Source organism: Pipistrellus kuhlii, unplaced genomic scaffold, assembly GCF_014108245.1.
Source record: "Pipistrellus kuhlii isolate mPipKuh1 unplaced genomic scaffold, mPipKuh1.p scaffold_m20_p_4, whole genome shotgun sequence".
Taxonomy (NCBI): Eukaryota; Metazoa; Chordata; class Mammalia; order Chiroptera; family Vespertilionidae; genus Pipistrellus; species Pipistrellus kuhlii.
Window position 1 is genome coordinate 30,087,470 of NW_023425540.1, and position 14,218 is coordinate 30,101,687.

The following is a 14,218-nucleotide window of genomic DNA, read 5'->3' on the forward strand; positions in this document are numbered from 1 at the left end:
GCCACCTGCCCGTAGTCCCAGGCATCAGTGGCTGCACCTGTGGCTCAGGAGAGGGACAATCTGCACACCCCATGGTCCTCCTGGTCCCAGGTGCCAGTGGCCTGGGAGAGGGACAATCTGCATGACCCATGGTCCCTGTGGTTCCAGGCACCGGCGGCTGCACTTGTGGCCTGGGTGAGAGACAAGCCACACACCCCACAATCCAGGGCGCAAATGATTGCACCTGTGGCTCAGGAGAGGGACAAGCCTGCAACTGTGGCTCAGGCAAAGCCGCCTGACTATGGTCCCCTGCGGCTGTGGCTGGCCCCGGTGAGACCAGCCCAGGTCCTGGGTGCCGGCAGCCAGCCAGAGGGAAGCCCGGGTCCTGGGTGCCTGCAGCCAGCCAGAGGGAAGCCCGGGTCCTGGGTGCCTGCAGCCAGCCAGAGGGAAGCCCGGGTCCTGGGTGCCTGCAGCCAGCCAGAGGGAAGCCCGGGTCCTGGGTGCCTGCAGCCAGCCAGAGGGAAGCCCGGGTCCTGGGTGCCTGCAGCCAGCCAGAGGGAAGCCCGGGTCCTGGGTGCCCGCAGCCAGCCAGAGGGAAGCCCGGGTCCTGGGTGCCCGCAGCCAGCCAGAGGGAAGCCCGGGTCCTGGGTGCCTGCAGCCAGCCAGAGGGAAGCCCGGGTCCTGGGTGCCTGCAGCCAGCCAGAGGGAAGCCCGGGTCCTGGGTGCCTGCAGCCAGCCAGAGGGAAGCCCGGGTCCTGGGTGCCTGCAGCCAGCCAGAGGGAAGCCCGGGTCCTGGGTGCTTGTCTGAAGGAGGGAATCCTGGGTCCTGGGTGTAGGGCAAGGCAGAGGCGGTTAGAGGCGATCAGGCCAGCAGGGGAGCAGTAAAGTGTGATCCAGGACGGTAGGGGAGCAGTTAGGGGCAATCAAGCAAGTAGGCAGAGGTGGTTAGGGTCGATCAGGCAGGTAGACAGAAAGATTAGGGGTGATCAGACAGGCAAGCAGGTGAGTGGTTAGGAGCCAGTGGTCCCTGATTGCGAAGGGCAGTTGGACATCCCCCGAGGGGTCCTGGATTGGAGAGGATGCAGGCCAGGCTGAGGGACCCCACCCCCAGTACACAAATTTCGTGCACTGGGCCTCTAGTGATCATTTAAGCAACCTTGCATTCTCCGTTGATACAGATATCCAGTGAATCCGTATTGCACCGAGTCCCATCAATCACTGCGGGGGCACGTTCAGTGTAGAAGTTGTAGCCTTCAGCCAAGCAGTGTAATGTGCAAGGTTTCACTCCACCTGGAAAAATGCAGTAAAAAAAATAAATAAATAAATGGAGTGGTTCTCCTATGAGACAGTGATCCAATATTACCCATAGCAAATTTACAATTCATATATACATCATTCCCTGACTATAACCTTGGATGTGTAGGTTTCTTTCCTCTTTTGCTAAATTTTCATTGCCTGTGCAACTTAATGAAGGTCCTGCTAAGTAGTTTTCAAGTTTAAAAATTTTAGGTGTTTCTAATATATGTTTACAATATATTTTGGGTCAAAAGGGATCACAGTGGAGGGACCTGCATGTTGAAGCAAATAAATGAAATAAAAACTTTTTAAAAAATGAACCAAGGAAATATAGTTTAAGGAGGCTTGAGACTTTTACCTTATAGAACGAATTGGAATTTCTGCAATTCCTATACAAAAACTAGAATCTGATTTAAAAACTCTCCTTACTTTTGCAGGGACATGGTAGTTGTAAAATAAAACTATTTGTACCTGTTTTAAACATATCATGTTCCGTGAGTATGCTTCAGTGTGGAGATAAATTGCTATCAGATTAGCAAATCAAGGATAAAGTTAATTATATTATAAAATTGAATAGTTAAAACAATATCTAATATTATTTTGTGAACACATATAATAACTTGAGCATTTTCATTTTGTCATTGAAATTTGTATTTTTTAAGGTTGATATAAAAGATAGGTATGAGATTAGCCAATTAAAGCAATAAGCAAATTGCATGTCATAACCTCATAATATATTGAAAAGTAGCAATAAATATGGATATATTTCACTCAAAACAGTGCATGAAAAAGTGACTTACAAATATGTAACTATTGATTAAAAATATGACGTACTAAGCAGAATAATTTATATTGAATCTTCCTTTTTTTGAAGTTTAAAACACTTTGGTCTTATTCTAATTATTCTGATAAAATTTCTCTTTGAAATAAAGCTTGACTACTTCTTATAAAGAAAATAAGGCAGAAGGATTGAACCAGCGTGCCTAGGCCTCAGTGAAGGTAGACCCAGGTTGCTGAAGAGTGAAAGGTATGTAGGGTAAAAGAGAGAAGCCAACTGGCTGGTGAACACAATGATAAGTGAGAGAAAGACCATTCCTTTAAAGGAGATCACTGTTATAATTGACTAGAGGCCCAGTGCATGAAATTTCATGCACTAGGGGGCAGGTGTCCCTCAGTCCAGCTTGCACCCTCTGTCCGTCTGGGAACCCCTCACTCCTTACCACCCGCCTGCAGCAGAGGTGGGAGAGGCTGCCGCACCACCTCTGCGCTCACCAGCCGGGAGCCCAGCTTCTGGCTCCGTGGTGCTCCCCCTGTGGGAGCGCACTGACCACCAGGGCGAAGCTCCTGCACTAAGCAAGCATCTGCTCTCTGGTAGCGCACATCATAGTGACCAGTCGTTCTGCCATTCAGTCAACTTGCATATTAGGGTTTTATTATAGAGGATAGTTATCATGCAAGAAGATGGCCCAAAATATTTTCACACACCCTAATTTTTCAAGAGAAGATTAAAAACCTAGATTTTTAAAATATAACCTGTTCTTGGCAACTCATTCAACATTTTCAAAAATTCTGTGAAGATTAGAACACTTATGTAAGTAAAAACTGTTCTTGAACCACCAGTTTACAACCCCTGGCCCAAGTTCATGTTTTCTTCCATTTTCTTTATCTGTAGGCTATAAAACTCTTATATGACTTATAAGGTTTTATTAAGCTTAGGGTAATGATATATTTTGCTGTCCTGAGCACAGAAATAATAAGTAACCAATAAAATAATTTCTTTCTGAACTGATAATCAAGGTATTTATAATCTATTTTTGTAAGATTCTCATGAATAAAATTGCTCTATATTACTGGAATTGTTTTCATTACTACCTACTATTATTCTTCCCCCATTTATTATTGTAATGTTTTGAAAATTAACGTAGCTTTTTATGTAATGGGCTTTTTAAAGAAAACAGTTGCCTTTTATTTACTCAATTTTAACACTATATTAATTATATAACATAGTATTTGACAGGCAAGACATATAATTGCAATGGTTGTATTCATAGAAATAAATTTCCTCCTTTTTTACTGCTCAAGATGTATTGGGTATATAGCTTTCTCTATTACAATGAGTTTTCAGAAGAGGTACTGCTATTATTTCAAAAAGGAATTTTGGATGAGTCTCTAAATTAGGGGTGTCGAACTCAATCAGAGAAGGGGCCAAAATCTAAAATCCAGCCTAAATTGCAGGCCGAATGGTTTACTGAACAGTCATAAACTGTCATTGTGATGGAAACGCAGCGGAGTGCAGTGATGACAGCGCGGTGCGGGCCACATTGCAAGGCCTGGCGGAACGGATTTGGCCCGCGGGCCTTGTGTTTGACACATGTGCTCTAAATAGAAGGTCACATTACCAATTACCTTCATTTAAAGCATATTATGAATTTAGTGTTAATTTATTCCACTCAATTACCTAGATGGTAATTATTAAATCCTCCTACAATAAGATAAAACAATCCCAAATGTAAATGAACTTAATAAAAGTGATCCAAAATACATGAAACAAAAATTTATAAAAAAGAAAGTCATATAATAGTTCAATATTTTAACACACTTCTCTCAGTAATTAATAGAAGAGCAAGAGCAGAAAAAGAACAAAAACACAGAAAGAATAAAAAATATTTGCATAATACTAGCCAACTTGACCTCATGGATATCCACAGAACACTACTATATCCAACAACTGCAGAAAACACATACTTTTCAAGTATACATAGAACATTCACCAACATGGAGAATAAACTATACCATAAAATAAATTCCAATTAATTTTAAGAATTTAAATCATACAGAGTATTATCTAGGCATATTAGAATTAAACTATAAATTAATAACAAAAAATCTAGAATATATAAAATATTTTGAAATGTCACCAAAAAACTCTAGAACTGATAAATGACTTTAGTAAAGTAGCAGGATACAAAAAGAAATAAAAATGACAGTTATAAATAACCTAAATAACCCATGGGTCAAAGAAAAAAATCACAATGTAAATAGGATAATACTTTGAAATGAAGGAAATAAAAACAGAAAAGTTGTCTCTCTGAAAAGATAATTAAAATTGATAAACCTCAAGTAAGACTGATCAAGTAAAAGAGAGAAATACATATTATAAATATCAGAAATGAAAGAGCATATATACATCACTCCAGATCCTACAGATATTAAACAGGATAATAAGAGAATGTTATGGTCAATTTTCTATCAAAACATAAGTCTATGTTACATAGGTGTAACATAAACTTATCAAAGACACAAATTTGAAAACTTACATAAGAAATTTAAGAATCTGAATAATTCTTTTAACTGTTAAAGGCGCTGAATTTGTAATAATTTTTTATTATCAAATAATAATAATCAATAGAAAATATCAAACATGCATGCTTTTACTATTTTTTCCAAAGAAAAAATACTACTAATGTTACAAACTCTTTCAAAATAAATAAGAATTCTATTTCAGGAAGCCAGAGTAACTCTGATACCAAAACTTGTCAAAGACATGACAAAAATAAAATTTAGAAATCAGTTTCCCTTATGAACATAGACACAAATATACTTAATAAAGTATTAGTTGTTAAAACTAATAACATATAAAAATAATAAATCATTACCACATAGGGTATATCCTGGGAATAAAAGGTTGGTTTGACATTATAAAACCTATCTAGTAATTCATCATATTAATAGAATAAAGAAGAAAATCACATATAATTGCCACATGCACAAATTGTACTGAAGGGCTAAGATAGTGCATTAAGACAAGAAAATAAAATAAAAGGCAAAAAAGATTGAAATAGATCATCTCTATTCCAAATAACATGACTATTTAGCAAGAAAATCCTAAATAACAGAACACAAACTTAATATATAAAAATTAATTGTATTTTATATACTAGAGTTAATAATTCAAAATGAAAATTTTAAAACTTTCACTTATAAATAGTGTCAAAACACATATATTACTCAGAAACAGGTTTAACAAAAGATGTGCAAGATATTATACCTAAAACTACAAAACACAGCTATAGAGACATTTAAAAAAACACAAATACAAAGAGATATATGGTATGTTCATAAATTGGAAAATTCAATATTTTAATTTATCAGTTCTTCCTGTATTGCTCTACAGATTCAACATGATAACAAGCATAAGCCCAGCATGTTTTTCTGTAGCAATTAACAACAAATTTTGTAATTTATATGGAAATGCAAACGATTTAGAATATCCAAATAACTCTTTTTAAAAAGATCAAAGTTGGAGGAACTTACAATAATTAAGTCAGTGTGGTACTAACATGGGGTTGACAAATAGATTGATGAAACAAAATAGAGTCCATAAATATACTATAAATACACACCATATCTCTAAGTTGTTTTAGATTGTACATCTAAATGTGAAAATAAAAAATCTGGCTTTCAGAATAAAAGATTAAAAAATACCATCTATAGTTGAAGTAGATCAAGATTTCTAAGACAGGACACAGAACACAATCATAAAATAAAAAGATAAAAAAAGTTAAAATTCATCAAAATTAAAATCCTATATTCATCTAAAATACCATTTATAAAGTAACAGGAGAGCCACAGGCTGTGGGAAAATATTCTTAAAACTTATCTGATAAACGGCTACCACTAGAGAATCTATAATAATAAAAGCATAATATGCTAATTAGACTGGACAGCCAAATGACCTTCTGGATGTCCTTCCGGACGACCTTTCGGATGAAGCCAGGGCTGCGAGGGCCGAGCCTGTTGCACAAATTTCGTGCATCAAGCCTCTAGTGAAAAGATAAAATACCAATTTGAAAATAAGTAAAGAATGTGAGCCCTTAACAAAAGATACATAAATGGTCAATGAAAATGTGCTCAATATAATAATAATCAGAAATGCAAATTAAAGCCCTAGCTGATTTGGTTCAGTGGATAGAGCATCTGCCTGCGGACTGAAGGGTCCTAGGTTCAATACCAGCCAAGGGCACATGCCCAGGTTGTGGGCTCAATCCCTAGTAGAGGGCGTGCAGAGGCAGCCGTTCAATAATTCTCTCTTATCGTTGATGTTCCTATCTCTCTCTAAAATCAATAAAATTATTTTTAAAAATGCAAACTAAAGCTACAGTAAAACATCATTAAATACCCATAAGAAGAAAACTGAAAACATTAAATGTTGGCAAGGAGATGGAACAAACAGAACTTACATTATTGATGGGAGTTGTGATATGATACAATAACCTTGGGAAAATATCTGGCAGTTTCTTTTAAAATTAAACTCACACCTACCCTATTACTCAGCAATTCTACTCCTAAGCATTTACCCAAGAGAAATGAAAACATATACCCATAAAAAGATGAGTATGCAAATAATCACAGCAGCTGATTCATAACAACTGTAAACTAGAAACATCCCAGGTATCCATCAGTAACAGAATGGAAAAGCAAATGTATTATAATACTGCTTAGCAATAAAAAAGGAACAAACTACTTGTACATGCAATAATGCAGATAGATTTTAAAAATATTGGGCTTAAAGGAGCCTTGCACAAAAGAGTACATATGACATAATTTCATTTATATCAAGTTCTGGGCTAGGCAAAATTAATCTATGGTAAGAAAAAAAATCATAACAGAAGTTGCCTCTTAGAACGAACAGGTAGAGGCAGCTATGGACTGGGAAGGACTATGGAGGTAATGGTAATGCTCTATACCTTAACAGAGTTTTACAAGTATATGCATTTGTTAAAACTTAGGGAAAGTACAGTTAAGACTTATGCATTTCATTGTATCAATACATAATCTAACTTCAAAAAAAAAAGTAAACAGTACTGAACTTGATGTATGCATGCTTAATTACTTACAGAAAAGTATATTAGTAACTATATAATTTACTTTGAAATGCATACAAAAATAACATATCAATAGATTGATGAATGGACAGAGATAACTAGACGTAATGAAACATATAAAATGAAATGTTAATGGTAAAATCTTGGTGGTGGATAAAAAACATCACTGTACAATTATTTCAATATTGTTCTATGTTGAAATTTTTTTCAAAAATGTTAAAGCAAGCAAAAATTTTGAATGTGCATTCAATCTTTCCAAGAGAAAATTTTAACAAAGTTTAGTTTTTTTGGGGGGGAGTGTAAGCAAACTTTTTGTGCTTACTGAACAACTGGTGTTTGATACATGCCCAAATTAAAGAGCAAAAATGCTTCCCAACACTAAAAAAGAATTTTAAAAATAGATGGAAAGATCCTTATCCTTTTCTCAAGAAAGAACACATTTTCCTCCTCTTTGAGTTGATTTATATTGTTATAATTTGTTTTCAGGGTGACAGCTCTAAACACTCCATGATTATAATGTAATGTCCACATACCTTGAGGAAGTCAAGAACTCAAAAATATTTTTTAGTTTTACATAAGTCCTTTGTAAATAGAATTGGATGTTAAAAAATGATTTCTGATCATTTGTACTAACATAAAGCGCATTACAGGGAAACTAAAACACGAGACCTTTATAGTATTATAAGTATTTTCCTGCTTTGATTTACAAACACTAATTTTTACTAGTATGTGTAGAAATGTGTGTGTCTGTGTATTGTCTATATATTCTTTCATGTTTGCAAAGCTCTCAAGCATGATGAATGCTCTGCCAGGTTATACATTACCTCCAGTAAAGGGTTTCCAGTTATAATACTTTCCACGGAAAGGCATATTGTCAAAGTCTGCACACTGTTTCTCTCGAAAATCTCGGGCCCCCAAAGGACATGGCTAAAATAAAATAAAATCATAAATGGTACGATTGTTGAAAAAATTCCAAAACCAAGGGACAGTGTCCCTAAAATTAAAATTGCCTGAACTCCGACACATTAGCTCACTCCTTACTCTCTGGAATATGCTCTACTCTTTTACAACCAGTATTCAGACTGAAGTGTCTGACTTGTAATCTTAGCCACAGAAGAAATAACTGAAGTCATTTAAACAAAGTGAAGTGTTAGACATTTTCCATATAACTTTACTCTCAGATGCATGTCATAGTCCACTTTGCAATCGGTTCATCAGGTATCTCCTTATAAGCACAAATAAAAACCAGGAGAAGAAACCAAAACACAGAATCTTTTTTGGTAGCAGTTGTTTGAGTTCCAGTTGCCACAGCTACTCCCAGCTCTTTATTTTAAGGAATCAAGGGGCAGGTTTGTAACATGCCATTCAGCACTATTAATTGTGGTTTGGATCCCGACTATTATAGCTGTTTACTGTCTAGCTCTGACAAAAACCATATTTTAAGACATGGGATGAACTGGGCAAAATGCTAGGTCTCAAGTTTAAACACCTTCCAATTCAAGGAATGTGGATTTATTAGGATTTACATTTCAACTTTAACATCACAGAAAATAAAATACTAATTTGGTTCAAAACATGTACATGTGTTGAGTGGGGGACAGAGAAGGATGTTGGGAAGGTGAAGAGAGAAGTATTTGTTTTCAAAATTTGGAATGCTGCTTCTACCTGGATTTTTTACAGAGGAAAATCTTGCCAATCTAGTTAGGTCCAGATGCTGAATACCACAGGGCCATTCTATACTTAAGTTCATAAAGAATTAGAAATATAACATCTCACAGTGTTTGAACAATATGATCTAATTTGATGTACCTTTTAGAGTTCTGCAGCTGTTGCACCTAAAACATGAAACTACTGCTTTTGAAATCCTGACCGAGAAACACTCACTTTAAATATGGAAGAATGGAACAAGTCATTAGATAAAATTATTAATTGTGAATAAATAATGAGGATGTTACAAACACTCTCAGATATCATTTTCAGGCTTTTCACCACCTTCCCTGGATCTCTACATTTACTATACTTTATACAGTTTTCTGATGGCAGTCCCTTGAAGCATGTGCAAAAATAATAGACCACAATGTACAAATATCTGCATGGTCACTATATATATACTGTGGTTCAAATTACTAGCATATCAAGTCCAAAGCCTCAGATTCTGGACATACTGAGAGCAGGTCTATATTATGTTATGGGCCCCGCATTTTAAAATATTTTTCTGCACATTAAAATATGACAGTGCAATGCCAAGCTTAATGTTTCTGCCTGCCAAATTACCATTTTTACCTGTCTTTAAAAAAAAAATGCAAACTAAGGATGAACCGTAGGCTACACAGTGCATCATACTGGAAAAATATGCTTCTGGTATCTTGTTTCATAGTGTGATACTGCTTTCCTTTCCTAGCCATTCTCAGGGAACCTCACACACGACTGGGAGTTGTTGGGGGCCTTGCCATGCAGCAAGACTAGCTTTTAAGCAAATATTACCAATTTTTAAAAATACAAATAATTTTAACTATAGGTACAAGTTTTCACATAAAACGTAAGAATTTGTAAAGACCCACTATTTAAAAGTTCTCACGCTTTTAACCTAGTTGGAGAAACAAGATATAAAGAGACAAACCCCAGCACTGTTGCAGGCAGTACTTACAGGACAGCATGATGCAGGTTGCCTATAGGTGCTGTATGAAGGCAAACGTGTCATGTGACTAATGTGTCATGTGACTAATCATAGGGAAACTTTTCCTCTGGAAGCAAACCTTGAGTGCATTATCATTATAATGAAAGTATTATGAAAACTTAATCTCTGTAACATTGTAAGATATTGTAGGAATTGAGCTGGTTAAGCAAAAGGACTTTTGGAGTAGAGAGGAGTTTATTAAGAATAAAGCCATGGGGATAGGAAAGGAAAGGTTATATGTTGGGAATTAGTTGGAAAAAGGCCATCCTAGATGAAACAAACTGTATGGAAGCACAAGAGCAGCATTTCATAGAAAAACACCAGTACATAAAAAAAGCCTCACATTAACAAACTAAGTTTCATGAGGGCTATTCACTTAAGAACAAAAATCCTATTCCTCCTTATCTTGTAATGTCACTCCTAACTAGAAGAGAAAAGGTCCAATAGGAGGATATGGCTGTTTCATGAAGCACTTGGATAATATTTTATAAAATTTTTGATCCATCCTTTTCCTAGAATAACCACTCCAAGGGTCAGCATAATAAAAATATTAACAATGACAACAGCGACTTCGCATTTAGTAAGCACCTACTCTGGGCACCTTGTTCAGAGGTCTCGAGATGTATTATCCATTGAATCTTTGTCTACACTCTTATGAGGTAGTTGTAATTAATAATCCCATTTTATAACCGAGTCCTGGGTATAGAAAGGTTTGCTTAGTAATAGCTTCAGGATGCAAGGACACCTCCTTCACCGGAGTGGCGCCTCCTCTGGACACTGTCTAAATGCTACAACAACGGTGTGCGGCTTTAGCTGTTAAGATACACAGAGACCTAACAGGAGTAACTTGGGCTATGGACCTAGTCTTGTCTTTTCCAGCGGTAAGTTTCTTATCTTTTCCAAACTACTTTTTCCCCCTCATTTGTAGAATAAGAGGGCCAATTCTTTTAAAATAAGAATTTTGGAGTGAGACTATCCTGGTTTCAATTCTAACTTTGTTATTTGTTTAATTCATGGCCTTGAGCAATGTACTTCATTTTCCAATCCTCATCTATAAACTAGTATTTACCTCCCAGTTGAAGGTTGATGTAAAACGTTTAGCTCTGAACTTGGCACATGGTAGTTCTGAATAACTATTGGCAGCAGTGCTGGTGTTGGGTCAGGCATCCATATCCCATCCCTCATCTTCCCTGCTCTGCTCTATAGTTCAGGAGAACAACCTCTGCAAGCTCAATGTTCCAGGCTCCCGCGCCAGCTGACTTCTGGACGCGTGGGAGAAGCCCTCTCTACCTCAGGAAGCATCCAAGGCAGAAGCAGAATCTTTCTGCGGCTCTAACTTCAGGAAACAAAAGCCTCACACCTCCACCCCATACTAGGCTTCCAGCCTCTGGACTCGGATAAAATTACCTCCTTCCTGAGTCTCTTTGGTAGGAGTGGTGACAACTTCCTGCTGACCCTGATCTATGAACTTACAAGCTTCTTTGATTGGCAAGAAACCAATTATTTGCATTAAATTCCCTCTATTTAAATATTCTGAGTGATCTATATTATTATGGTTGTTTCTTTATTGATACATACAACAACCAATAATGATGAAGAAGGAAGAGGAGGAAACTGGTAGGCTGAATACAGATATATTTCCATAGTTAATTGGTTAAGGGTATAGAGGTTGGCAAACTTTCTCTGAAAAGGGCAACATCTTACCTAATAATAGCAAACATGTAAATTGATCGTACCTCTGCTACACAACCAGCCAATCGGGAGTGGTATGCAAATTAACTCAAAAAAAAGATGGTGGTTAATTTGCATACACAGGCTCCAAGTAATGGGAGCAAGCAGGATGCTTTATGATGCAGGCATTCTGCCTTACCCACCCCACCCCACCCCCGACCCGGTCTCTTAGGGCCTGTAGGCAGTGTGGGAAGGTGGGGCTAGAGTAGAAAGAAGTGGCTCCTGGAAGGGAAAGAGGCAGGTCCGAGACCTAAGCAAAGAGGGACTGGGCCGGAGCAGAAAGGCAATGCTGGCAGGCAGGGAAAGGAAAGCCCATTCTAGCACGAATCTTTATGCTCCAGGCTTCTATCAGTAAATATTTTAGCTTTTGTGTTCCATACAGTATTGGTTGTGACTATTCAACTGTGCCATTATAATGTGAAAGAAGCCATAAACATATATGTAAATGGCCATGATTGTGTTCCAACAAAGTTTTATTTATAAAAAGAGGTGAGGGGCCAAGTTTGGCCTAGGAAATAGATTTTGCCAACCCCTGCTTTCGATATTAACAGATACAATCTGTCTGGCAGCACCTTGCAGAAGAAACAAACTTGATTATTAACTTTTGAGTTAATACCAAATTGTACACTTTTAAGAACTGATGTTAGAATAAACTCTAATTTGTGCACTGTGCTTAAATGTCCTCTATAATTATCCCCAAAGTGGTCACACAATCTGAATAAGCATCTACAGAAATACCAAGTACTTTTCAGACAACTATAATTATTATCAGGTTCTTCCTTACATTCAGCCAAAATCTGCCTTGCTCTTTTTCTTCTGGGTCCACACTGAGCAAATCTAACCCCTAACTGAAAGCTATCTAGACCTTAATGGACTTCGTAAGGGCACATCATAATTCATCACAAGCCCCCTTAAAACAAGCACCAAGAACTGGCCTTTGTTTTGTTCAGCATATGTAGGTAAAATGCTTACTATGTGTCACATATGATCTAGGCTCTAGATATGAGGCAATAAACAAAACAGATTAGGTCCTTGCTTTCATGGAGATCATTGTGATGGAGTGAGAAAGAAGAAAAACAAAGCAGGTTAAGGAGATTGATAGTGAGGGAGAGGGAAGTTTTAAATAGTACAGTCAGAGAAATTCTCTCGGATAAGGTGGCATTGGAACAGATTTAAAAGAAGCTAAGGGAATGATTATGTACACATCTGGGACGAGTGCTCCCGGGAAACAGTAAATGCAAAGGCCCCAATGTTCACAGCCGAGCACGGAGGATGGGAGGGTCTAGGGAACTGTAGTAGATGTGGGGGCTTGATCTCATGCTTTCTGGTACTAGAATATATCCAGCTAGTGTTCTATTTTCCCGATTTAATTTTTCCTCCACTGAATGCTCTGAATTAAAGAAGAGTTAATTTCTTAAGAAAAAAAATTACATAAGATATATTTTTTTGTTTTTTGTTTAAAAAGAGTAGAGATTTTAAGGAGTAATGCTTTTTAAATTGCCTAGGGATTATAAGTGCTGACACTATGCAGAAATCCTAACAGAGAACAATGGGCACAGGCAACAAATTCTTTCTGTAAAGCCTGACAGGTTTTCAGCCTCCTAGTGTTCACACTAATCAAGCATCCTCTCCTTTTAAAAAGCAACCAGCAGGGCCCCACATAAATCCAGAGAGCAAAGCTGCAGGTCTCAGCAACTTTTGATCTTAGTATTTTCAAAGAAATTTTTAAAATACTATCACTTTTTATCACCATTTCTCAGAGATCTATGTTAAGTTAGCATATTCTACAGACTATCTTATGTTTCCAATTTTATTGATAGTTTAAAAGCATCTCCTTTTGACTTAATCCTTTTTTTATTGGTAGATAAATGTAAAAAAGAATAATTCATTGGGGGCATAAAAGTTGCTATAGACAGAAATCTTAGCTTATATTCATTTGCAAAACATACCCCAAAAGCCCATACCTTTAAGAGAAGTGCAACCCAAAATATTTTGCAAATGAGGAAAATGCTGAAAACCCTGTACTGTGTCTTATGGGTAATAAAGAGTGAGAAGCAGGCTGAGGATGAAAACTCCTTTTCCCCTTTCCTTTCCTTCTCCTCTTCCTGAAGGAGATGGGCAGGGGGAGGATACCAAGATTCCTATGACTCAGGGGAAATTGCAAAATAAGCAATATTGGCATTTTGTTCTTCTGCATTCTTTATGTCTTTCTCACCTGCTGCCTCTTTTTTCCTTTCTTACTTTCACATCAAATGCAGTTTCACTTCTCCACTGTTACATTGGAACAACCTTCTACACTTCCCAAATTTAATTCTCTTCTTCCTCTCCAGGATAGCAACATACTCTTGGTCAGTAATGCCCCATTAGTTGGGGAAGCATGAGTGGAGTTTGGATTCCAACCCTTGCTCTGTTGAGCAAGCCATGCACCTGACATAGGTCTATGAAGAAGGGACATGGTGTCTACTCACCCAGACAGAAATCTTTTTCTAAGTTATATAGTTTAAGAAGGCCTTGCTTCCACACCCTCTCTTACAAGTTTTCAACAAAATTCCAGATTCCCTAGCTTTCAGGTACTGCCTAATTATCTCATTAAAGTAGTACATAAGGGCATTTCCAATGTTAAATTTTGAGTTCCATGTAAATAGTGAAT

At 37.4% G+C, this 14,218-nt stretch overlaps 1 protein-coding gene across 2 annotated transcripts in view; it reads right to left on the minus strand.

The window, feature by feature from the left end:
* The window catches only part of ADAMTS6 (ADAM metallopeptidase with thrombospondin type 1 motif 6), a 192,554-nt gene that overhangs the window by 58,291 nt on the left and 120,045 nt on the right, over nucleotides 1-14,218 (minus strand). For both annotated transcript variants that reach the window (XR_004983049.2, XM_036410424.2), the window contains exons 15-16: nucleotides 7,985-8,087; nucleotides 1,136-1,269 (exon numbers count right to left, since the gene is read on the minus strand). Coding sequence is in view for 1 of the 2 variants with exons in the window: in XM_036410424.2 (XP_036266317.1) it covers nucleotides 1,136-1,269; nucleotides 7,985-8,087 (237 nt within the window). In the remaining variant the exon portion in view is untranslated. The remainder of the gene's footprint in view (nucleotides 1-1,135; nucleotides 1,270-7,984; nucleotides 8,088-14,218) is intronic.